This window comes from Mustela erminea, chromosome 13 (genome assembly GCF_009829155.1).
Source record: "Mustela erminea isolate mMusErm1 chromosome 13, mMusErm1.Pri, whole genome shotgun sequence".
Taxonomy (NCBI): domain Eukaryota; kingdom Metazoa; phylum Chordata; class Mammalia; order Carnivora; family Mustelidae; genus Mustela; species Mustela erminea.
The window spans coordinates 23,304,016-23,329,110 of record NC_045626.1 but is presented as its reverse complement, the minus strand read 5'-3'; the positions used below and the strand labels follow the sequence as shown (position 1 = coordinate 23,329,110).

The following is a 25,095-nucleotide window of genomic DNA, read 5'->3' as shown; positions in this document are numbered from 1 at the left end:
CCCATGCCTGGGCATTTTTATTGAAATGTACACTTTATTATATATTAATCTTTTTCTCCTTTATGTTACAATTAAGGCATTGTTAAATTTAAAAAATGTATGTACGTATGTTAGAACTTTGTTTCTGGATGGCTAAGGGGGTAGTATAAATTATTTTTTACAAAAATGGGATATTTATCTGATAGAGTTGAGAACCACTTTCTGATTATGTGCTACTTGTTTTTTGTCTCTGGAGTGCTTTGCACATACTAGTAGATTCAGTATTTGTTGAATTGGTCAATTATGGTTCCCAGATTACTTTTCGTACAGTGTTGCAATTTGTTTACCAGAGAGAATCTGTAAAGTTGGCTAGGCAAGAGTTTGTTTCCATTTTACAGAGAGAATTGAAAGACTTACTAACTTGCCCTATCATACTGCTAGAGTTTTAATCAGACCTCACAAATTTATTTATACCATTCTAGTACTTTTGTGTATCATTGCATACCACTCTTTTTTTTTTTTTAGATTTTATTTGAGAGAGAGAGAGAGCACAATTGGGGAATGGGAAGGGCAGAGGAGAGGGAGAAGCAGACTCTCCACTGAGTGGGGATCCTTAAGAGCCTGATTCTGAGTTGGATCCCAGGACCCCGAGATCATGACCTGAGCTGAAGTCTGAGCCACCGAGGCAACTCTGTCATTGCATACCACTCTTAAAAAATTATTATCTAGAGCTGTTTAGTGTAGGAAAACATCTTTATGCTCCTGTTGGCATTATTTTTTATGCGGGGAACTTTATGTTTTAGGCACTTGTCATGGGAGTAGAACAGGCATAAAATCAAGAAAGAATGTGGTGTTTGAGGAAGTGAGGTTTTTTTTTTTTTTTTAAAGATTTTATTTATTTATTTGACACAGAAAGAGTGAGCACAAGAGGGGGCAGTGGCAGACAGAGAGAGACGGAGAAGCAGGTTCCCTGCAGAGCAGGGGATATGGGACCTGATTCCAGGACCCTGGGATCATGACCTGAGCTGTAGGCAGTCGCTCAACCAACTGAGCCATTCAGGTGCCAAGTGAAGACAGTTTTATCAGTTTTCAAAGAAATGTGCAATTAAAGCTTTAGGCCCCCATATAGCTTAAGTTTTAGGGATGGTAACATCTGAGTGTGGTGAAATAGTTACACTCAAACACTGTAATTACATTTTAAATTAACATAAATCTTTTGGAAAGTAGTATAAGAAATGAATTCAACAACAAAAGTATTTATAGTCTTTAAAATTTGTTGCAAGGAAATGCCACAGAATAAAAAAGCTAGTCAGTCTGTGTTTGCCTCGTATATATCAGGATCTGTGCATGGTGCTGGGAATTTCTAAGGTGAAAAAGTTTTGCTGTTTTCTTGAACTTCTAGATTTGTGGCAACAGAGTATGAGACAAATACCTAATCAAATAACTATAATGTGTTGAGTTGTAATTGGGTGTGTTTTAAATTTGAGGGAGGGCATAATTAACATACCAGGGAATACAAAGTAAACACACCAGGAAAGTCATTCTCCAGGATTAGGGGAGAGACATTTAAGCTGCATTTTGAAGGGTAACTAGGACTTACTCAGATAAAATGAGACTGGATGTTTTAGGCAAAAGGAATAGCATGGACATACATCTGAAAGCACATACAGAAACATATGCATTTGACAATAAGAAGCACTTACATGTCCTAGGAGTTGGGCATATATGATGAATAAGACAAGTATAATCTCTGTACGATAGATCTTTCAGTCTAGATATTAAAATTGTTATGAGGATGGCACTCAGAGATTTCAAACTGGTGGTTCTCTTGGGCCAGATTTAAGTTGAAGGTGTGTTTTGTTTGGCATGCCCAGTGGCTTTTCTCTCTCTTTATTCCGTCCTCCCCTTTGTCCACAAATAAGTTGCTGATACTTAAAAATGAGATTTCATGCACGAATGAGCATTGAAGATCTGGCAGCAGTGGGCTAGTATTTTCATATGCCACTTCCACTGGAAGTAAATAGTGGCTTCCTACTTTAGATGGGTGTGCACTTGTGGTCCTCAGTACTTTTCTTTAAATCTGACACATTTTATTCATTTATATAATTTGCCAGGCTCCTGTATGCCTTTGGGTTGTGAGCCTTGGATGAGTCATTTACTTCTGTCCTTGCCCTTCTAAATTTTCTTTGACATATTTTAGTAGGAGAAATACAGAAAAATGCACATTGTGTTTTAGAAAAACAACTGTTCAACTGAAAGAGGAATCAACATAAAGAATATGGAATTCAAATAGTCAACAGATTTAGACTCTATTTTTTATCTATCTAATTCCTGTTTCCTTAATCATGTGCTTTGAGTTTGGTAATAATACGTGTGACATTACACTAAGAAAACTTCTAGGCTTTCAGAGTGCTTTGTTTTATCTGTAAGAACTATATAAAAGAATCTGGAATAAACACTGAAAGAATGTGTAAAAAAAGCTCCTTTTAAGGTAATCATTTTGGTATTCAAACTATAAACACTAAACATTTTAGTACTCAGACTATAGCTTCCTTTTTGTTTTCTTTTCTTTTATTTTTTTTAAAGAATTTATTTATTTATTTGACAGAGCGAGCACAGGTAGGCAGAGTGGCAGGCAGAGGGAGAGGGAGAAGCAGGCTCTCCACCGAGTAGGGAGCCCAATTTGGGGCTTGATCCCAGGACTGTGGGATCATGACCTGAGCCAAAGGCAGATGCTTAATGGACTGAGCCACCCAGGTGCCCCTCCTTTTTATTTTTTAAAGTAGGCTCCATGCCCAGCCTGGGGCTTGAACTCATGACCCTGAGATCAAAGAGTTATATGTTCTGTCAGCTGAGCCAGCCAGGTGCCCTTTTAGTTGCTTTTTACTGAACCTTATGTGCTAGGCACTTCATGTAGATTGTCTTCTTTGAGCTCTGTATATACTTTTTAATCCAGATTCAGAGAGTTTAACTTAATTTGTCCAACTACTTAGTGTGAGAGCTAGGATTCTAATCCAGATCTCTGACTCCCAACTCCCCCCTCCCCCCCAGGCAGGTGATCTTGGGTAATTCCTTCAACATGGATTTACTGAATGTGGGCAAATGCTTACCATTCAAAGGTATAAGAAAACCTCTTCTTTGCATTGGGCTTATAATTAGTTGAAGAGAGACATTTATGTAAAATAGGTAACAGTAGAGGGGAGCATGAATTACATACCAAGTGATTGATAGAAATGCCAGGGTGGCTCAAAAGTACAACAGCATCAGGGAGAATAGGAAGGAGGAGACTGCTCGAAATGACTAAGGTAGAAAATCATGTAACTTTGTGAGAGAATGTGAGGATAATGAATGAGAGAGGTAGGTCAGAGATGATTTACCAAGCTGTCCAGTGCTGGGTAATTCAGTAGAATTAGTGCTTCATGAGCAGAGGTTATCAGAAGAGGAACAGGCTTTGGTAGAGACTGTTGAGTTAGTTTTTGTTTGGTTGGTTGGTTTTGTGTTTTTGTAAGCTCAGCGGCCATTGTGGGACTTGAACTCACAACCCTGAAATCAAGAGTGGCTTGCTGTAGCAAATGAGCCAGCCAGGCCTTGGTGGAGGATAGATTTTTAATGATTCAAGTAAATAGCAAAAGAAAATAAAAGAATAAGCATGGAATACAATATCATCACCAAACTAATAAAAAACAGTTCAGCATAAGGTATAGTCTCCACTCCAGGTTAATCGCATTTATTCTTAGGCTGATGGCCTTTTCTTATTCCATGTGAGATCCTAAGGTTAGAAAAGTTACTTTAGTTTTGTGCATATTGAATGGATTCTTCATTAATACAATTTTCTGTATTTTGATTTCTTTTGAAAATAATTTACCTCACTGCTTTTACAAGTAAAATCTTTTGAGGAATTCAGTGGTCTCTTATTTTAATGATAACTTTATTAAGATATAATTCATGTACTCTAAAATTCACTCTTTTAAAATGTATAATTCAGTGGTTTTCACTATAGTGGCAGAGTTGTGCAGCCATCACCACTATCTATTTTAGAACATTTCATTATCCCGAAAAGAACCTCCATACCCATTAGCAGTCATTTCTTGTTTCCCTTTCCCCTAGCCTCTGGCAGCCACTGATCTATTTTTTTCTGTATGCATTTGCCTATAGTGATAATTCATATAAATAGGATTATACAACATGTGGCCTTTTGTGACTGGCTTTCCCCCCCCCCCCATAAGATTTTATTTATTTATTAGAGAGAGACAAAGATGGAGCATGGTCATGGGGGAGGAGGCAGAGGGAGAGGGAGAAGCAGACTTCCCCCTGAGCAGGGAGTCTGACACAGGGCTCAATCCCAGGACCCTGAGATCATGACCTGAGCCATAGGCAGATGCTGAACTGATTGAGCCACCCAGGCACCCCATTGTGATGTATTGGCTTTATTCACTTAGCATGTTTTCCAGGTTCATTCATGTTATACCATGTATCAGTATTTCATTCTTTTTTATGACTGAATAATACTACATTGTATGGATATACTCATTTATGTAGTCATCAGTAAATGGACATTTGTATTGTACTTTTGGGCTATTATGAATGATACTGCCATGTACATTTACATATACTTTTTTGTGTGGACATAGGATTTCGGTAATCCTGGGTAGAATTGCCAAGAGTGGAATTCCTGGGTTATATAGTAACTCTGTTTAACATTTTGAGGAATTTTCAGACTACTTTTCAAAGTGACAATATTATTTTGGAGTCCCACGAGCAGTGGATGTCTCCACTTCCTCACCAGTGCTTATTATTGTCTACTCTTTTGATTTATTTAATGTAGTGAATGTAAAGTAGTGTCTCCTTGTGGTTTTGATTTCCCTAATGAGTAATGATGTTTAAGTGTCTTTCATAGCTTATTGGCTATTCTTTGGAGAAATGGGTATTAAGTCCTTGTCCATTTAAAAATTTGTATTTATCTTTTTATTGTTGTCAGTGGTCTTTAAAAAGATGGGTGTTTTTTAACTTAAAAAGAGCATTTGTAACAGGTGATGGTAAATTTTTCATGTGAATTAGTGGTAGACTTTTAGGTTTAAGTAGTTGTTAAGTGCTGGTCTTCATTAGCAGTCATTTTAAAAAGTCTTGTTAAGATTTAACTTTAGGATGACTGGTTCAGTCCACAAGACCTGATTGAGCATGCTTATATAATAAGAAGAAGATTTAGATTTAATATTTTTTGGAATGTCAAAAACATCACCATTTTAATTTATTTAAAACTGTAAGCACCAAATTTAAATTATGTGCATTGAATCTTTGACTTAACTGGAGCATTTCCATCTTTTCCCAAGTAATTGAATCTACTTTGTGAAATGTGTTTTAATGTCTATGTCTCATTTTTTTTAGGTTTTCCCGAATACCACATGCCTAATAATTTTCCTTGCGACATTAGCCATTGTTTTTCACTGCCTCCAAAAGATCAAAATTTCTCCGGAAATTGGAGACCTATTTGATTTAAAAGAAATAACTTTAACAAATGGACAATATGTCTATTACAAATACACCGACAAGTAACGATGCCTGTCTGAGCATTGTCCATAGTTTGATGTGCCATAGACAAGGCGGAGAGAGTGAAACATTTGCAAAAAGAGCAATTGAAAGTTTGGTAAAGAAGCTGAAAGAGAAAAAAGATGAATTGGATTCTTTAATAACAGCTATAACAACAAATGGAGCTCATCCTAGCAAATGTGTTACCATACAGAGAACATTGGATGGGAGGCTTCAGGTTAGTCTCGTATGAGAGTTTTTCTGTGTCTTTGGTAGTGGCAGATTAAAAAATTCTTGCTTCCTCTTAAGTTGCTATTAGATAATTTAATGTTTGCACCATCTCTTCAGATACTATACATCCTGCAGCAGTATGTGTTATGGGAATCTATGAAGAATATATTCTTCATATAACAAAGATACATCATAAAAGTTTTTTTAATGTTCTAAGAAAAAAATTCAGTGTAGAAAATTTGGAAAATAAAAATAAAAAGCAGAAGAAACCCCATACCTTTAGCACTTTGGTATTCATCTTTGTAGCTTTTTTCCTTCTTTTTTTGAAATTTTATGTACATTTAAAAAACTGAGTTATAATTGGCCCTTTTATAATTTGGAAGTCTGATATTGTATGCTTGGTACTTGTGTATGAAAAAGACTCAATTCAAGCACATCTTGAAAACTCAAGGAGTTAAAAGCTTGTATTTTATAAATTTTTTAATCTTTCATTTTTATGGATTACATTTTTTCTTATAGAATTACATCATGTGTGTCCTGTGCTGAATATTTTTTAAGAAACATATAGAAATATTATGTCATTAGATTTAAAAATTTTATTTTTAGATTTTAGGAATGATTATTCAACAAACTCATACTTTTTTTGCATTTTAAAAGCCTGAGCATGGGTCTTAAAAAAATACCTTAGTTCATTAATGTTTCTCACTTATGAAATGGAGATTATAATACTGAGTTTGTAGGGTTGTAAGAATTAAATTGAGAACATATATAAAGTGCCTTATTTAATGTGTAATGTGTAACTGATGATCAATAAGTTGTCGTCTATCTTTCCTAGGTGGCAGGTCGGAAGGGATTTCCTCATGTGATCTATGCCCGTCTCTGGAGGTGGCCTGATCTTCACAAAAATGAACTCAAACATGTTAAATATTGTCAATATGCATTTGACTTAAAATGTGATAGTGTCTGTGTGAATCCATATCACTACGAACGAGTTGTATCACCTGGAATTGGTGAGTAGGCTTTGCTTTTATCCTCAGATGCACAAAAGGAAAAGATCTCAGTAGTGTTTTAATTTTTCTGCATTAAATTATAAATTTGGGTATAGCTCAGGACTTCAACTAAGGTTAAAGAATCAGATATTTTTAATGACATATAAATATTTAAATTTGAACTTTAAAATAGTCTTGTATTTTTCTTTATTACTACATATACATTATAGTTCATATTCTTCCCATTTAGAACCATGTTTTTGAAAAATAAGATGGAAGACTTTATTGAATTGTTTATATACTATCAGATAGCATTTATACTAATCTTCTTGAATTGAAATGGCTCATGAAGTTTTGAATCTCTGAATTAAATTTACATTTTATAATTTTAAATACAATGGAAATATTTTCATGGTAATGATTAATATTTCATTTTCTTTTCCCCTTTAAAAAAATTAAGATCTCTCAGGATTAACACTGCAGAGTAATGGTAGGTAATCCGTTTCTTGTAACTTTCTGTTTTCTTTTATTCTGTCCCCTCTGTTTTTTATTGACCTAAAATTAGTTTGTGTGGGTGCTGGTAACATAAAATTTATAAGAAAAATACTTATTTGTTTGGAAATGTAAATTTTGGGGGAGCATGCATCAGTACTTAAAACTGGATTTCAATAGGCTGGTGGTTCTTTGGATTTGAACTACCGTTTATGCACTCAAGTGTTCTAAAAAATATGATACGGGAATATAAAACTATAAAGGAAAAGTTTTTTTTGAATTGGTAAAAACTGGCTGTTTTGGAAGAAAATCTCAGAGAGCCAATTTAAATGGGTATAAATACCTGTAATGTTTGGTAATTTGGGGTCATGTATAGCATGTCCTTTAGAAATATTAATATCCTAATTTTTCTTTGTTTCTCCCAAATTTATTTTTGTAAATGATAATTTTAAGTATGATTTAAAACTACATACATTAATTTTTTTTCAGTCTTGTTACATTTTGAGTAAATAAAACAAGGCTACTTTCACTTTCATCGATGATCCAATTCTGTTTTAAAAAGGAGTGTGTTTTGAGTTAGGGAAATGAACTCAGTAGCGGGAGGGGTTTGTTTTTTAGTGTAATATTTGAGAACAGAGATCTCTTAAAACTTTAGTTTTGTTACTTAGAACATGTTAATGAACTAAAAGGTTTATAAGAAGTAATTAATTTGCAGAACAACTCTGATAAAGAACCACCATTACCTTAGAAAGGTGTGCACTTGTTCTGGAGGGAAATTAGTGTATTGGCACTTCTTGTTGCAGAATCTTAGAGGTGAGTCAGAAATACCATCTGGCCTTAAACAAAATTTAGGAAGAGCATGAAAGTCTACTTGTTTTTATTGTCCACTTTTCTTCCATGTCACTGTATAAGAGAAAGACTATGTCTTTTGGTACTTGCTAAGGGTTAGATTTCTGAGAATAGTGGGTTGGTAATGTGGTAGTGGTCTGGGAAGGGTAGCTCTAAGATTGGTTAAATTCCTGCCTCTTTGCTACACAGATATTGATATTATGTCATTTATTTTCTTTGAAAGTAAATACCTTTTAGATCTTCACCATTCTCCATCCATGATTTTGGAAAATTATTCCTCAGTAGGAAGTAAGGATTGGGGGCCGGTAGTGATATCTGTATCAGAATCTCCTTAGTGGGAGTGGTTGTGAGGAGCCAATTTTGAAGACTCATTACACCCCCCCCCCCCATCCTAACATGCTGCTGTTATGAGTAGGTGTCTTTGGTTGGATCGTGATAGGCTCTTTTTATTGACTCTAAGGTTGCTTTAGCCTTGCAGATCCCCCTAGTGGTGGTTTTTTTAAAGACCGGCTTCAGTGGCTTATTTCCTCAGAAAACAATAGGTGTTTTTCACAGCCCCTTCTAGATTTGGACAGAGAAATAATACAAAGCCAGGTTAAAAAAAAAAAAAAGTTAAGAAAATGGGATAATTCCTTCGCTTTTGAGTTGGAATCTTACGGTAATCATTTCCAGCCTATCACATATCTTTTGTGAAACTTTCCATGACCCCATCAGTCTGCATATTCATTTTAAGAAATATTTAATGAGCATATATTGTTTGGTAGTGTGTTAGGATCTAGGGACAATAGGGTAAAAGTAAGATGTGTTTTCTCCACTCAAGGTAGCTCATAGTTTAGTGGAGGAAAGATAGTAAATAAGACAGCAGTGGTAGCATCAGATAGTGCAGTGCTCTGTCTGCTGGTGGTGATGAAGAGCACTGACTTAGGGTGGGTCCAGTGGCTTCAGCTTTTGTGTCCCGTATACATTCCTTTACCCTTCATAGAACATTTTACAATTACATGTATGATTGCTCTAAAAGTATGGTTAAAGCATAACAGCTAACACTTGCTAAGTATACACTTTGTGTCTCATACTGAGCTGTATGAGTTACAAGTATGTTTCATCATTCTCATTATACCCCCACATGAAAGGTGGAATTTTACACACTTGATTAGATGAAGATCAAGATAGACAGCTAGGAGGAGCTGGATTAATATGTGCTCAATATTTGATATTTAAACAATAGAAAAATATTGTAGAAAAGTCTAAGTTCCATGAAGGCAGAGATTTTTCTTTTGCTTATTAATGTATTCTGGGTGCTAGAACAGTACCTGGAACATAGATGCTCAATAAATATTTATTCAGTGAATGAATTTGTTGAATGCTAGTCCATAAAGAAAAATACTTAATAGTTTGGTATCTGTTATTCTGGACTTAAAAAATATATACTATATGTTTTTTAATTTTATTTTTTTGAATAGGCAATACATGGTCCATAAATCAAAATACTATAAAAAGGTATACAGTGAAAAGAAGTGCTCCCACCCCTGCCCCCATTCCCCCCTACCTCAGGTAATCACTTTTATTAGTTTCTGGTGTTTCCTTCCAGGGTTTCTTTATGCAAAAATACATGTGTTATTTCCCTCCTTTCTTACATAAAAAGCATATTGTGCCCTTGTTCTGGACCTTGCTTTTTTAATTAGAGTTTGTGATTTTTTTTTTAAACATGCATGTGATCATAGTGTACAATAGTGTTTTGTAACCTACTTTTTTTCCCTTGGCAAAAGTATACTGCAGACATCTATCCTTGATCCTACAGTTTTACCTAAGGGACATGTTTTAAGTTATTTGACTGACGAGACTTATAGTCAGGTAGAAGTCTCACACTTACCTTTGGGGAAGGTTTAGTCAATATATTAGGCAAGAAAATATTATGAGGCATAGCTCTTTAAAAGTAGAGTTTAGTCATTACGATTGCACATTAAGCTGAGAAGAGTCACCTGAAAAGCAAAAGTGATGAGTATCAAGTTGACCCACTATTTCCTCTTATCAATAGCTTTCTCCTTATGTACTAGCAATACCAATATCTTGGTAAAAAGATCCTTGTCACAGTAATAACAGAAAACCCTAAAATGTCCAGGAATTACATAGGGATGTCAGTATCTATATGAAGAAAATTATAGAACTTTGTTGACGAGTGTAATTAAAAAAAAAAAAAGATTGGATAAATACAGTAATATCCACTTTGTGTCCCAAACAATTTTTTCTTTTATTTTTATAATTTGGCTAAGATTAGTGATAAGTGTTTGGGTCCAATTTTCTTACTGATGTATAGTGATATGTTAAGCATCCTTTTAGTTATCTTTTTGTTTCCCTAGGATTTTTTAAAGAAAAACTTTTTGCAAAATCTTCATGACTTTTTTTTTAAAATTTATTTATTTGAGGGAGAGAGAGTGCATGTGCATGCATGCGTGGGTGGAGGATGGGGAGAAGGAGAGAGAATCTTAAGCAGATTCCGTGCTGAGTGTGGAGCTGCACACAGGGTTCTTATCTCACAACCCTAAGATCTCAACCTGAGCTGAAACCAAGAGTCGGACGCTCAACCAACTGTACCATCCAGGTGCCCCTTCATGACTTTTGATGTATGAAGAAGCCCCTAAGAGATTGTACATAGAAATTTGAACAGTGGGTTATTCTTAGTGCTTTGAAATAGTCTCATTAAAAAAAAAAAAAAAAAAAAGGCCATGTTGGGCACTTGGTTGGCTTAGTCGGTAGATCATGTGACTTTTAATCTCAGGGTTGCAAGTTCAAGCCCCACGTTGGGCATGGCGCCTACTTTTAAAAAAGGGGGCCATGTAACAAATTGGTATTTATGTGTAATCAGTTTTTTCAAAAATTGACATAGGGAAAGACAAAGGGCTCCATATGTTGATTCTTTTTTTTTTTTTTTAAGATTTTATTTATTTATTTGACAGACAGACATCACAAGTAGGCAGAGAGGCAGGCAGAGAGAGAGAGGGGAGGAAGCAGGCTCTCTGCGAAGCAGACAGCCTAATGCGGGGCTCGATCCCAGGACCCTGGGATCATGACCTGAGCCAAAGGCAGAGGCTTTAACCCACTGAGCCACCCAGGCGCCCCATATGTTGATTCTTAATAGAAAAGAGAATGTCTTATTGTGGACTGTTTATTGACTGTTATAAGAAGAGAATGTAGTATTGGAATTCAGTGGTTTATAAAATTCTGGGAGAGTCTGTTTAGAAGCAATGAAGAGTTGTTTGCTAAAGATAAAAAGCATACCCCAAAGCAGTAGCCTAAAGCAAATAGGGAGGTTCTGGGCAGAGAATAGTTGACATCAATGCAGTTTGTTTTCTTTTCTTTCTTAAAACAAAGGCAACCATTCCCCGGTTTATTAAAGGAAAAGTGTTATGTTTTATCAGAGTTTAGGTTTGCTTATTAAGGTATAACCACATAGGTGAAAGATTTTGATTGAACTTTTTCACAACATGTATTTGTCAAAGATCATTATTTGATTTGGGTTTTCAGAAGGAAATTTCAGTTTGACTTACCATTTAGAATTTTTCTTTATGGTTCTAACCCTATAGGGGACATTCAGTATTTTTCACTTTCAAAGCATGTCGCTTAACAGTATGTCTAAATCCTGGAACTGGATAGCTATCAGATCCCATTCATATTTCTACACTGTGAAATTAGCAAAAAGATATAGCCAAGTACCTGATCTCAGTTTTGTCTTCTCACGGGTAAACATTTTCCCCAGCTGTTTACTTTTTACCTAACTCATGTATTTAAGATGGTTATTACTTCTAGGTTAGTCCAGAAACTAAGGAATACCTTTTGAGGACCATTGCTGGAAGTTGTTGAAATATAGTCTGTAGTCTATAGTTTCAAATTTCAGGGGGTCAGTCAGGTTGATTGATAGAATATATCTGAGATACCTACTTCTAAATAAATATTTTTGCATATAAAGTATTCTTTTCAAATATGAAAGAAATTTGAGTTAGAGTTATTTACACTATAGTTGATTTTAGGTGTTGTCATATTATAAGTTTTTTTTTTTTCTGGTAACTGAAGCTTATAAGGTTTTAAAATGTGTTTAATTTTTTATATAGCTCCACCAAGTATGTTGGTGAAGGACGAATATGTTCATGACTTTGAGGGGCAGCCATCATTATCAACTGAAGGGCATTCAATTCAAACCATCCAGCATCCACCAAGTAATCGTGCCTCAACGGAGACGTACAGCACCCCAGCTCTGTTAGCTCCATCTGAGTCTAATGCTACCAGCACCACCAACTTTCCCAACATTCCTGTGGCTTCCACAAGTGAGTAGTAGAATCAGATGTAGTCCACAAGTTGATCTTACCCTATTTAATATTTATATGTCATCATTATATCTACTTGGAGGAAAACTCCAAGTAAGTAAAAATTAAAAGCACTGTGGTATCTTTTATAGGGAAAAAGTATTAAATTGGTTTTTCAGTTGGTCCTGGAAAAAATGGTATTTATAATTTACTTAAATTTTTTTATGTTGATGTACAGTCACTTGGAATATAAGTAATGACTTTGATTATAATACTGATTTAAGTTAGTGGTCTAATTTGTAATTTCTCTACTATTACATGCAGAAGTAAGAATTGTCTTGCACTTTCAGATGTATTTTAGAGAAGCATTTAAGTAGTTAACAAGTAGTTTTGGACCAAGATGTTATAAAAATAATCTCTGTCAATTGAACTGTACACTTTGCTTTAATCCGGGTTTCTGTTGTGCTGTATCTGGCAGAATATTACTTTGTAATAGTCATTTTCAGTTTTCCTTTGTACAAACTTAGAAAAACGGATCTTGATCATGTTTGTAATATATAATATACAATAATATGTATATTATAATATGTATAATATATAATATATATATCCTTCAAAATAGACATTAAGTATTTTAGTCTGTTTTGAAATAAAGCTAAATTCTAGGTATCTATGTATTATTATTTTTAACCAAGAAATCTTTTTCAAAAAGATTCTTCCCATGACAGAGATGCCATTGTCTTTGCCACATTGTAGAGGCAGAGGGCTATTAGGTTTATCTTTTCTTGGGGCCCGATCACGCAATAATGACTCTGTTCTGTTAATATTGCTATAATTTTCACAGTACCGAAGTTTGCACAGTTTGCTCTTTGGCAATGGAGTTTTTTGTTTTGTTTTGTTTTTTTTTAAACTAATTACAGAGCAGGGTCTTGGCCTATATATGGTGTTATTTGTACCTGGTTACTAAGGAGATTGTATCTAAGCCCACATCAGCAGTGGATTGTTGCTAGATCTGGACTAGGACTTTATTAGCAGCTACCAAAGGGAGCGGTATTCTATTTACTTTAATATCTGATCAGATTCAAAATAGAAATTTGATCTTTGGAATAAATAGAGGACTGATTTCTCTAATTAAGTTTATAAGTATGGTGTACCAAATATCCCCCCTCTAATTCATTTTACCTCTTCAAAGCAATATATTTTGGATTTGCTTTGTAAGATGACAGTCTCACCATAGACAACATATTCTAAGTGGAGTTTAGAGGTTAAGCACCTACTTTAGAACCTGGACCCTCTTAACTACTTAGCGCTTCTGTTATCTGTCTACTCTTTATTAACCAATTTGGAAGTATAGTTGACAGAGCAGTCAGCGATGGAGAGTAAGAGAAAGCAAGCACATTCTAGCCACCCAAGCATGGATTAGTGAGAGTGCAGCCACTTACTTACTTACTTCTGTTGAGATTATCTGGAGATTGAATTTGCATGCCTTTTTTGATGCTTGCTAAAATGGTTTTAATTGTTCTATGCCCTGGAATCAGGTCCTATTAAATACTAGAAAAAGTGGTATTTGTGAAATTCTGATGATTTTTCTTGGTTATTTTTTGGATATATTTTTCTAATTGAATAGATGATTATTTTTAGAATCTGTCACAAAATGTTCTTCTAGATCTCAAAACGTGTATTGATAGAATTAAAAGGAAAAAAACTGGACTAAAACAGGAATTGGAAGACTATTTCAAATGAGCTAGTATAATTTAGTTCTACTATTTAATTTCATCTTATATACTTGGAATTGTATAATGGAAATATTCAGTAGAGATAGCCACAGTGGGCTATAGTCTGTGTTCATTTGGCACTTGAATATTTTCAGGTTTTCTTTCTAAATATCTGTAAATTATTAATCTCATTTCATCTGCATAGTGACACTTTTGGTAAGTTAGCTAAGAGTCTCTGGCGTGCATAGTTGTTAAAAGCAAGAGTAAATGTAATTAACATTTAAAGATAACTTGGAAAAAATTGGGCGGATGTGTAGGGAGGGGGTTCCTAAAAACATCTTTAAAAGTAAATAATTTGGGGTTATTGCAGTAATCTCTTTAACTTTTAATTTTATAATGTGAAGAAATGTGATTTGCAGAGAGGAGAAAAGTGTTCCTTTTCCTTGGTACTTTGAGTAATGGTGTCATTTCCTTTCTTCTATCTATATTCCCATTTGGATGAGAAAGTGATTCCAGTGATAGATAACAATTTTGAAATTTCAGTGCTTTCCAAATGCAATAAACAATTGACTTAATTAATGCTTGCTTTAAGAAATCAAACTTTTTCCACTAAAAAAAAAAAAAACAAGCCTTAAAAATGTAGGTTGTTGGGTATACCTGGCTGGTTTGGTCTGTGGTGCATGGAACTCTTCATTCATCTCAGGGTGGTGGGTTTGAGCCCCACTTTGGGGGCAGAAATTACTTTAAAAAATAAAAAATAAAATCTTAAAAAAAATAGTAGGTCAGTAAGCAATACCGTAGAATGGTTTTGAATAGAACAGAAACCAGACAAATCTTTCTCCTCTTGGTATATTACGTATAGAATAGGTAGCTAATTTCCTGTCAATCCAGGAAGATGATAGTGTTCTTGGAAGGAGGTGATTTTTGATTTTTTAAAGTACATGAAAAAATTTCAAAGTAGACTTAGAGTTTGTTGTTGTGGTTTTTGTTTTTTTGTTTTTGTTTTTCTTTTCTTTTTTCTTTTTTTTACTAGCAGTGCTCTGTTGATTGAACAGTGGAGCTTGACCTTTTCTAAACTTCACCTTACCCATCACATTCCATTTAAAATATTTGCCTGCTCTGCTTTTCTTTTATCAAACTCTGCATTTTGCCATTACCAGTACCAGTGCTGATAATAATGAATTTCCAGTTTTCAACAAACTTTCTTGAGTTTGGACTTTCGGAGTCCTAATCAGAAAGGTCCAGAGCTACATGGCATGGCCAGGGATGAGCTGATGTACTTCTGAAGTTATTATGATAGGCTAGACATATAGTGGGATTTTGCTGGCATTTGAAAAATATTTATAAAGGAAAAATGCTCTGAAATTAGCTAGACATTACTTAAGGTAGAACAGTTTTGGACATTTTCAAGTTAAGGTTTGCCTTCATAGATAACTTTAGGGTTTGTTATTTGATAGACCATGGACGAGTTCCATTTTTTGCCCATCTTTATAGTTGTGATTCTCAGATATAATTTGTCCTTCATTTACTGTATAAAAACATAGGATTGCATCGATCAATGTACCGTATTAATGTCTTCTTGTTCCTCTAGGTCAGCCTGCCAGTATACTGGCGGGCAGCCATAGTGAAGGATTGTTGCAGATAGCTTCAGGGCCTCAGCCAGGACAGCAGCAGAATGGATTTACTGGTCAGCCAGCTACTTACCATCATAGTATGTACATGCTTTTTAAAATCTTTTAAGTAGTTGAGAAAAAATAGGCAGACTTTCTAAAAGCAAATTAATCCATGTGGGCCTTAATTTTTAGACAGCACTACCACCTGGACTGGAAGTAGGAGCGCACCATACACACCTAATTTGCCTCACCACCAAAACGGCCATCTTCAGCACCACCCGCCTATGCCGCCCCATCCCGGACATTACTGTAAGCTCTCGTTTTTGTTGTAAGGGCCTTTTCTTTTTTGAGAATTGGTTTCCTTTCTATTTTTTTTTTTAATGGTTTTGCATCTTTTATTCATCTTACAATTTAGTTTCATTAAATGACTACTGCTTTTTCAGCATTTTTGGTAAACAGTATTTACTTTTTATAGTTTTGTTATCATACCTTTGTTTTAGAGGAGTGATGTTTACTTAATACATTTATTTCTCTGTTGCTGATGTTTCATTAACACCACATTGATTTCCATTCATTTGTTTGTTTGCTTTTTATATGTTCTTAGATCTCATGTATACCTGTATATCCACCCTAAGTGGATTGAAACTCCTTGAGTGTCAAGATCTCAAGGTACTCATCATCATACTATTCAGCATACTGTAGACACTTAGATGTTGAATCTGTCATTACTCTGTGCAGTCTTGTTTGGGAAGGAGACTCTACTGATAATCATAGCTTGTAGTTTCAGGCAGAAGAGGAACATTGTTCATCTGGCTTAGTGAAGTCAAGAGCATACATTTTTCTTATGTATTAAATTCCTTTTCCTCCGTTATAAGAGTAATATTACCAAAGAAAACTTGAAGTTACAGAAAAGTGTAAATAAGAAAATAAAAATTACCCAGAGTGCTCCTATCTAGAGATACCTACTTCTAAAATTTTGTCATATTTTTTTCTTCCAGTCATATAAATGGGTCTCTATACACTTGGGAGGGAAAATATCATACCGTGTATATATTGTTGTATCCTTCTTATTTTCAATTATGTTACTGTTTTTCCATATCTTAGAGAGTATACTTTTTTATGGCTGCCTGGCTCAGCATAGTGGTTAAGGTGCTGAGCTTGGACCCCTTAACTGACTGTGTGACCATTGGCAGGTTATATAATCCTCACTAACTAAGCCTTAAGGGTAACAATAGTATCCATCTCAAGGAATGTTGTAAGAAGTAAATGTAATACTTGTGAAGTGTTTAGCAGGATGTTTTAACACTTAATGATCTCTTAAATATCGTAGCTACTGTTCCATTATGTAAATATCCTTAATTTAATAAACCTTAAACACTTGTTTTCAGAATGGACCTACAATTTGAATTATTATTATATATTATGTTGTAAATTATAGTCTATCATGTTACATGAATAATTCATTTATAATTTACATTAAGTTTTCCATGTACAATTATCATAAATTGCTAATAGCACTTGGCACATAGCATTAAAGTGTTAGCTCTTAACTATCCACAAAAGTAACTCGAGTATTTGCTTATTATAAAGTAATCTAAACAAAGCTTTTAAATTTTTAGATATTGCATAAGCTTGATTTAAACAACTCCTGAGGTACAGTAGTTATATTTAAGCAAGGTTTATTAAAAGTTTTAGCATTGGAAAACTTTTAATAAATAAAAATGGGATTTTTGTCTTTTCTTTAGGGCCAGTTCACAATGAGCTTGCATTCCAGCCTCCCATTTCCAATCATCCTGGTAAGTGCATTTCAACATTGATTCCCTATATTTAGATTTTCTTTATAGTAATTAAAACACACACACACACAAACATACACACGTTTTAGTATAATTACAGAGTAATCTAACTTTTTAGATAAGTATAATACTCCTTATATCACATTAACTAATCAACAGTTCATGAGTAGCTGATATAGTCACACATAGGGTGTCCATATTTGATTCTTTTTAACTGTCTGAAAGAAAAGACAAGAACTGTTTTTTTTTTTTTCAGCTAAAATATGAAGTAACAAAATGCTGGTTTTAGCATTGAATACATAAATATGCAGCAGAAGAAAACTAGGTTTCAAAATAGAACAGCTGTAAAACTGTAGCTTAAAAAGCCAGGGAAGAATCTGAAGTAGATGCTGAAAATAAAAATAATTCACTGTGTCTGTTTCAGAAGATAGATTCAGGAATTTTTGGTTAATTGGAGTTTTTAGAAACTTTTTGATTAAATAATCTTCAAAAGAGTAAATAACTAAATTGATTTCCTCAGTTCAGAGTTTGAATATATCTTTTTAAACTATAGCAGTATAACAGAAAACTTAAATAAAATACTGGGGGCTTCTTAGCATAAATACAGGATTTTGATTTGTTTTCCTCTATCCTTTCGTACATTTTTCCCTTAGCTTAAAAAGTTGGAAATATGTAATTTCCACTCATCACTTAATTTTCCCCCCTAATTAAAAATGATTGGTTTTATTTTGAAGAATTTCAAACATACATCAAATATCAGATGCCCCCTCCCTCTAATATACTCATTCCTCAGTTTCAGCTGTTATCAGCTGTGTTTCATTCATACCCTCACCTATTATTTTGAAGGAAATCCTATAAAATTTTTTTGTGTATGAATATATGAACGTGTATTTCTAATAAAAATTTTTTAAAAGCATAGCTCCAGTAGGGATAATGATCAATTTAAAGGATAGCTTACAGTTCTTCAAATAGGTCTACATAATTTTCTTAAACAGTGTTCTGTTTGGTTTTTTTTATGTTCTAATTTTTCTTCTAGATGTTAGAAAAACCCTAAACCATTGAGGGTAAGATTTTCAAGCTTGTGACTCTTCTCATATTTCAGTTTAAGAGATTTAAAGAGTTTCTGAATCAAAAGGCTAAATTGCTTTACAGCGACCGTATCAGAATGTGAGAACCAGTTTTACCATGCTCACCAGTATAGTTGTGATAGTTTGGTATACTTTTTGTTGATTTAGGAGGCAAATAATAATTTGTTTTGATTAGAACAAAAATGCTATGGTTGGGGCAGAAATACTTTTACCATACATGATTAGTAGTTAATTCTCTTTAGTAGATTTTCTTCATGTTATTTGCATATTTATTGTAACTTTAAACATTTTGGGCGATTAAGGAGCCTTGCCTTTTTATAAACATTTTTACTGAGAAATACCATATACAGAAAAGTATATAAAACAACTGTTATGAATAGTCTCATGAATAACATTGAGCCAACACCTAGGTAACCACCATCCAGATTGAGAATTAAAATTTGCCACACCCCTAGAAAAGTTCCTATCCCATTTTCAGTCAAAAACTTTCCTGCTCCCGGGGCGCCTGGGTGGCTCAGTGGGTTAAGCCGCTGCCTTTGACTCAGGTCATGATCTCGGGGTCCTGAGATCGAGTCCCACATCGGGCTCTCTGCTCAGCAGGGAGCCTGCTTCCCTCTCTCTCTCTGCCTGCCTCTCTGCCTACTTGTGATCTCTCTGTCAAATAAACAAATAAATAAATAAATAAATAAATAAAAATTAAAAAAAAAAAAACTTTCCTGCTCCCTACCAGAGATAAGCACTATTCTGCTTTTTGTGGATACTATTTTTTTTTTTTTTTTTGCTCTTTGAAAGTGGTGAATGCATCACCCGTCTAGTTTAGTAGATCAGTTTTACTTGTTTTTGAAATCATAAAAATAAAATCGTTGTATCAAAATTTTAATTTGTTGTGAATAGACATTGTGGTAAGGGGAAAATCTAGAGTCATAAGAATAAGAATTTTTTCTGGCTTCAAGACAGCATCATTGGGTGTCGTGGTTCCTGGGACTTTGGGGGGCCTCAGTGTCCATATAGATTAGTGGAACGTGGTCCACAGGAGGGACGATAACCAGAGCTCAGGAGAAAGACCCGCCCTGAATGAGATGGTGAGGTGAGGTTGGAAATGGTGGCATTTAGCTGGTTATTTGGACTCAATTTAGATTCAGCAGTTGCTTTTGGCTTCTTGATAGATTTTTTTATTCTTCTCATGGTAGAACTGATGTTGAGATCTGACAGCTCCTAGTGGTTAGGGAATAGCATTAACTAGTTATGAGGATACACATTTGGAACACCCCACATTGGCATTAAAGCTTTTGTCTGTGAGTAGAATAGGAAGTGACTTAATGGTGGGAATGATCCTGAAGGGTCTCTGAGTGGTTTTGCGAAGGGATTAGCTCCGTGCATACATCTTTAGTGCAGTCAGCTGATTGGAACTCAGTTGCCTGTGAACTCTTTGGCTATGAATATTTACAAGTCCCAGAGGAGTTTTACCTCACAACTGTTTTCTTCATTTCTTCTCTTGTACTGTTAAGAGGATATTTAACTGGTCTCCTTATTGCGAGAGCTTCTAGTCATAGTTTAATCTCTATTCTTACTCAGTATTTCTTTCCAAATTTGAATCTAATTACTTCTCTGCTAAAGAATTTGCATCATTTCCCCTACTTATTGCTTGGCCAAAAGGTCTAAATTCCTTAACTGGGCATATATACTTACAGTCTCTGATATATAATCCTGATCCTGGTATCTGTGTGCTTTCCTAGCCTTGTCTCTTTATGCTTTAACCATCCTGAAGCACTTACTCAAGCTTGCTCAGCTTTATCATTCCTCTATGCAAAAAAAATCTGTCTGATGGTCTTTTACTCTGTATTAGTTACTTGTTCTGAAATAGAGTACTCCCCAAACTTAGCTGATTAAACCAGTAATAACAGTCCCTTATCTTAGTTCCTGTGGGTCAGGGATTTGGGAATGGCTTGGTTGGTTTGCTCTGGACTTAGAGTTGCATGAGGTTGCAGTCAAGATGTCGGCTTGGGCTGTTGTCACCTGATAGATTTTCTGGGACTAGAGGATTCACTTTTGTGGTGGTTTACCCACATAGCTGGTAATTCAGTGTTGTTGTCTGCAGGAAACTCCATTTCTCTCTGTGTGGACCTCTCTGTAGAACTTCTTGAGTGTCTTCACTCAAGATAGCTAACTTCCCCCAGAGTCAGTGATGAAGAGAAGGCAAGACAGAGCAGAGCCTTTGGGTCTTTTAAGACTTAGCCTCAAAAGTCACATCATAATTTCTGTAAGATCTTATTTTGTGGGCAGGGGATGGCACAAAGATGTGAATATCAGGAAATGAGAATCATTAAGGGGCATCTTGATGCCCACCCATGTACTCCTAAAGTCCTACATGTGGCAAACTATTTAAGATCTAGCTGGAATATACCACTGTTGGGAAACCTTTCTTAATCCCTGGGTCCCCTTCTATCTAGTACTTTTAATTCTTTTTTTTTTTTTTTTTAAGATTTTATTTATTTATTTGACAGAGAAAGTGAGAGAACACAAGCAGGGGGAGCAGCAGAGGGAGAGGGAGAAGCAGGCTCCCTGCTGAGCAGAGAACCCCATGCGGGGCTCTATCCCAGGACCCTGGGATTATGACCTGAGCGAAACCAACTGAACCAGGCACCCCTCTAGTATTTTTGATTCTATTAAATTATTGTTAGTTTAAAACTCTGCAATCGTTTAAAACTCTGCAATCCTGTTTCATAAAGGAATAGAAAACAAAGTTAATATTTGTTTAGGTGTCTGGTTAATACAGCCCCTTAAGGTCTGATTAAGAAATGCTAAAATAGTCTACCACAGACTTAAGGCCATTTAGATGGGAAATAACCATATACCCTGTATGTAACTATATTACATACAGTTGAAATATTGAAATGCCATCAATATATAGTGAATCTATTTTGAGAAATGATTTTTGAATATAGTTACATAGATGATTTCAGAAATGAGGTAATATAAATTGTAAAAAAGGAAAATAATTATTATTGGTCATTACCTTGGTGTTAAGGATTTCAGTTAGGCCATATACTTGGTGATATTTATATTTTGATAACTAAGTTGAAAAAAATTTTTGGAAAAGGTTAATCATTTTATTTCCTTTTTATGAACTAACTCTGTTTTTGCTTTTTCGTAAAGCTGAGATGTATTCATTGAATTAAATATTGATTACAAATTAAAGTGAAGAGTTTCCTCAGTGTCTTTGAGGTTGTTTTGGTAATTCACAAATGAGTTCAAATCCGCAGATTTCTACATTCAGGTTATATTCTAGTACTTAGGAACTCTCTACTACTATTCAAGAGACGTGTTAAAAGATTTTCATAGGGTATCTTACTCAGATCTAAATAATAAAAGAAATAATTCTTAATGAATCTCTTGGGTACTGTAAATCAAGTTTTTAACTTCTTGAATGATTTTATTTCAGAAATTGAAGACAATGCCTTGGAGACTGTATTTTTCAGTGTAATTGTGTTTATAATACATTTCCCCATTATAAAAAATTTTTAAGCTAAGTTCTTATATTGCCAAAAAAAAAAAAAGAAAATCATGTTGTTAACTCAGGTTTTTAAAAACCTTTTCTCTGGCCAGTGATGAGCAAGCAGTGCATAGGCTTCATGAGACCAGCTCAACTTCACTAATTCAGCAACAAGAAGCTAAAAATATCAGCAAGCACATTAACAGTCCCATTCTCTTTCATATGACTTCGGACATTAAGAAAGCCCTCTCTGAACTGAGTAATTTCATCCTGCTATTAATACTGGTTTTGAGAAGCTGCAGGCTTGTCACTTAATATGGCATTTGGTCCTTGGAGCAAAAGAACAAAGATCTAGAAAGTCTTAATGAGTGTTTCCTATTACCTTCTCCTGTTTAAAAAAAAGTTTCTTCCTGACTGTTTAGCAAATTGAGAGTGGAGTAGAGGTTTTTCACATGGTATATTGTATCACAGCACTGTCAAGTTTTCTGGAACCCACTTAGAGAGTACTTCTAGTTCTCTGTCTTCTCAGACAGTAACTCCCTTCCTCTTGCCTTTTTAGGGCTTAATCTCTTAAAAGATGGTTGTTTTTTCATCCCTGGTCTAGGGTGTGCAATTCTGATGCCACTTTCTGTTAACTTCAAGTTTCTTAAAACTCTTCATCTCAGTACTAACAGGTCAGCTCATTCAGAGATGCAACTTTATGTAACCGTTTAGGCAAGCACACAGAAACCCCTTTGGTGACTGGAAAATAATAAAATAAGGTTTAAGTGGAGTTGCAGATGTTACAATTCATGATGATTAAAGTATATTTCTTCATATTTAAACAGAGAGATAGTCTAACTCTGTTTTTCTCTCTTGAGACTCTCATGGAAAAAGATTGTTCACCATGGCACTTTACTTCTGGATAATGTTCTTGAGTATGAACTAGGAAATGCATGTACCTTGGACCTTATTTTTTATCCAGCATTATGAACATTCATGACTTCAGGGCATTGTTTTTAACAGAATTTACTGTTTGGATTGTCTAAAGACCCCTTTAAATGCTCTTACTGTTTTTTGCTTCTAGAATATTGGGTAATTGTTATCTTGTCTTAGACAATCTCTTTAGTTTTGGCTTAAACTAATATAAATATATCTGCCAGTCACGTTTGCTGAAGCTTTTTGTTCATAGCATAATGGATGTCTTTAATTCACAATAACTTCATAAAAATTTCAGAGCTAGTTTTTTTTAAGAAGGGACTTCAGTATATCACAACTTTTTCATGTTTTAATGATAACCAAACATATTTAAAATAAATGTTAAGTATTTGTGATTAGTTGATTTCATCTCTGTAGCAGAACATTTGAATTGCTGTTTTTGAATCACCATTTTCATGTGGTTGGTTTTATTAATTCTTCATTGAAAACCCTTTCTTACTTGACAGCATTTTGAAAAGCAGTTAAATACATAGCTTTTACAAGATTTTTAAAAAAGATTTTATTTATTTATCAGAGAGAGAACACAAGTGGGAGGAGGGGCAGAAGGAGAGGGACAACAGACTCCTTACTGAGCAAGGAGCCAGAAGGACTTGGCAGGACTCCATGCCGGGACCCTAAGGTCATGACTGGAGAGTCAGACACTTAACTGACTGAACCATGTAGGCACCCCAGATTTTACAAGATTTTTTTTTTTTTAAGTTCTTATTTATTTATTTTTGTCACAGAGAGAACACAAACAGGGGGAGTGGTAGGCAGAGGGAGAAGCAGGTCCCTGCTGAGCAAGGAGCCTGCTATGGGACTTGATTCCAGGACCCTCGGATCATGACCTGAGCTGAAGGCAGATGCTCAACTGACAGAGCCACACAGGCGCCCCTACAGGATTTTTAAAATATATTTTAAGTATCAGTCATACTTAATTTTAAGATATTTTAGAAGTTTGAAAGATCTACTTGTCATTTTAAGTATCTACAGATTGTTGAAAGTTTTATTGCTGCAAATTCTAGTTTAGTCAAAGTTCATAAAGGGCACATTGAGATGCAGATAAATAATTGGTTTGTCAGTAGAAAACTTTATTCTCTAACAAGTGGCACTGGCCTTTTCTCCCCTTAAATATGTCAAATTCATTTTTACTCCAGGGCCTTTGCATTTATTTTCTTTTTGAAGTGTTCTGTTCACAGTCTTTATATAAATACAAGGTCTTTCAAATTTCACCTTTTCAGATAGGATGTACCTCTGCCATCTAGTCTAAAGGATTCTTTCCAATCCTTTTCTATCCCATACCCCATTTTATTTTCTTCACAGTGTTTATCATTATTGGAGTCATCTTATTCATTTATTTCCTTATTTGTCTGCCTTTGTGTCATCATGAGAATAGGGACAGTAGCTGTCTTATTTACTGCTGTGTATGTTGTGCCTAGAATAATTCCTATGTACTTCTGTGTATCTGTTAAATTAGTTAAAAAAGGAAAACCAAATAATTTCCATGTATGTTATCTCTATGTAATAATATTTGTATTCAAATGAGAATTAGAAATACTTGGTTGACTCTATTTGCAAACCATACCAGATAGTAGTGCCTTTCCCCGTCCAGTCATTCCAAGTTATTTGTCATTTATTGTTGTTCAAATGAATACACTAAATACATCTGCAAAGTTAAAATTGTAGTAGTTAACATGAATTGACTTCACTGAAAATACAGATAGGAAAAATGACCTTTCACCCAAGAGACAGTTGAGAATCCTGCTCACAGCAACTGTATAGTGGAGTGTAATTAATCTTGACTCTAGTCTGGGATGGTTGACTTGCTTATGCCCTTTCTCTGAATTAGGGATCTATAAAAGTATGTCATCAATTGATGTTGCTCAAAAACACTTACCTGGAATATGTATTAGAGTCAGTTTGTTTAAAAAAAAAAAAGTTCAGACTATATAGAGAAAACATGTACAGTCAAATGAAACATGGTGATAAAATATTTTAGAATCTGATTACTTCTGTTCTTTAAGTTCCTAGTTGGCTGAGTCCTTTGAGGTAAGAACCATTAAAAAATG

At 34.7% G+C, this 25,095-nt stretch overlaps 1 protein-coding gene across 3 annotated transcripts in view; it reads left to right on the top strand.

Moving 5' to 3' along the window:
• The window catches only part of SMAD4 (SMAD family member 4), a 57,096-nt gene that overhangs the window by 12,609 nt on the left and 19,392 nt on the right, over positions 1-25,095 (top strand). For 2 of the 3 annotated variants that reach the window (XR_004277857.1, XM_032309192.1), the window contains exons 2-8: positions 5,365-5,743; positions 6,572-6,746; positions 7,186-7,215; positions 12,173-12,385; positions 15,671-15,790; positions 15,885-16,001; positions 17,438-17,488. Coding sequence is in view for 2 of the 3 variants with exons in the window: in XM_032309192.1 (XP_032165083.1) it covers positions 5,495-5,743; positions 6,572-6,746; positions 7,186-7,215; positions 12,173-12,385; positions 15,671-15,790; positions 15,885-16,001; positions 17,438-17,488 (955 nt within the window). In the remaining variant the exon portion in view is untranslated. The remainder of the gene's footprint in view (positions 1-5,364; positions 5,744-6,571; positions 6,747-7,185; positions 7,216-12,172; positions 12,386-15,670; positions 15,791-15,884; positions 16,002-17,437; positions 17,489-25,095) is intronic. The other variant, XM_032309193.1, reaches the window with a different exon arrangement.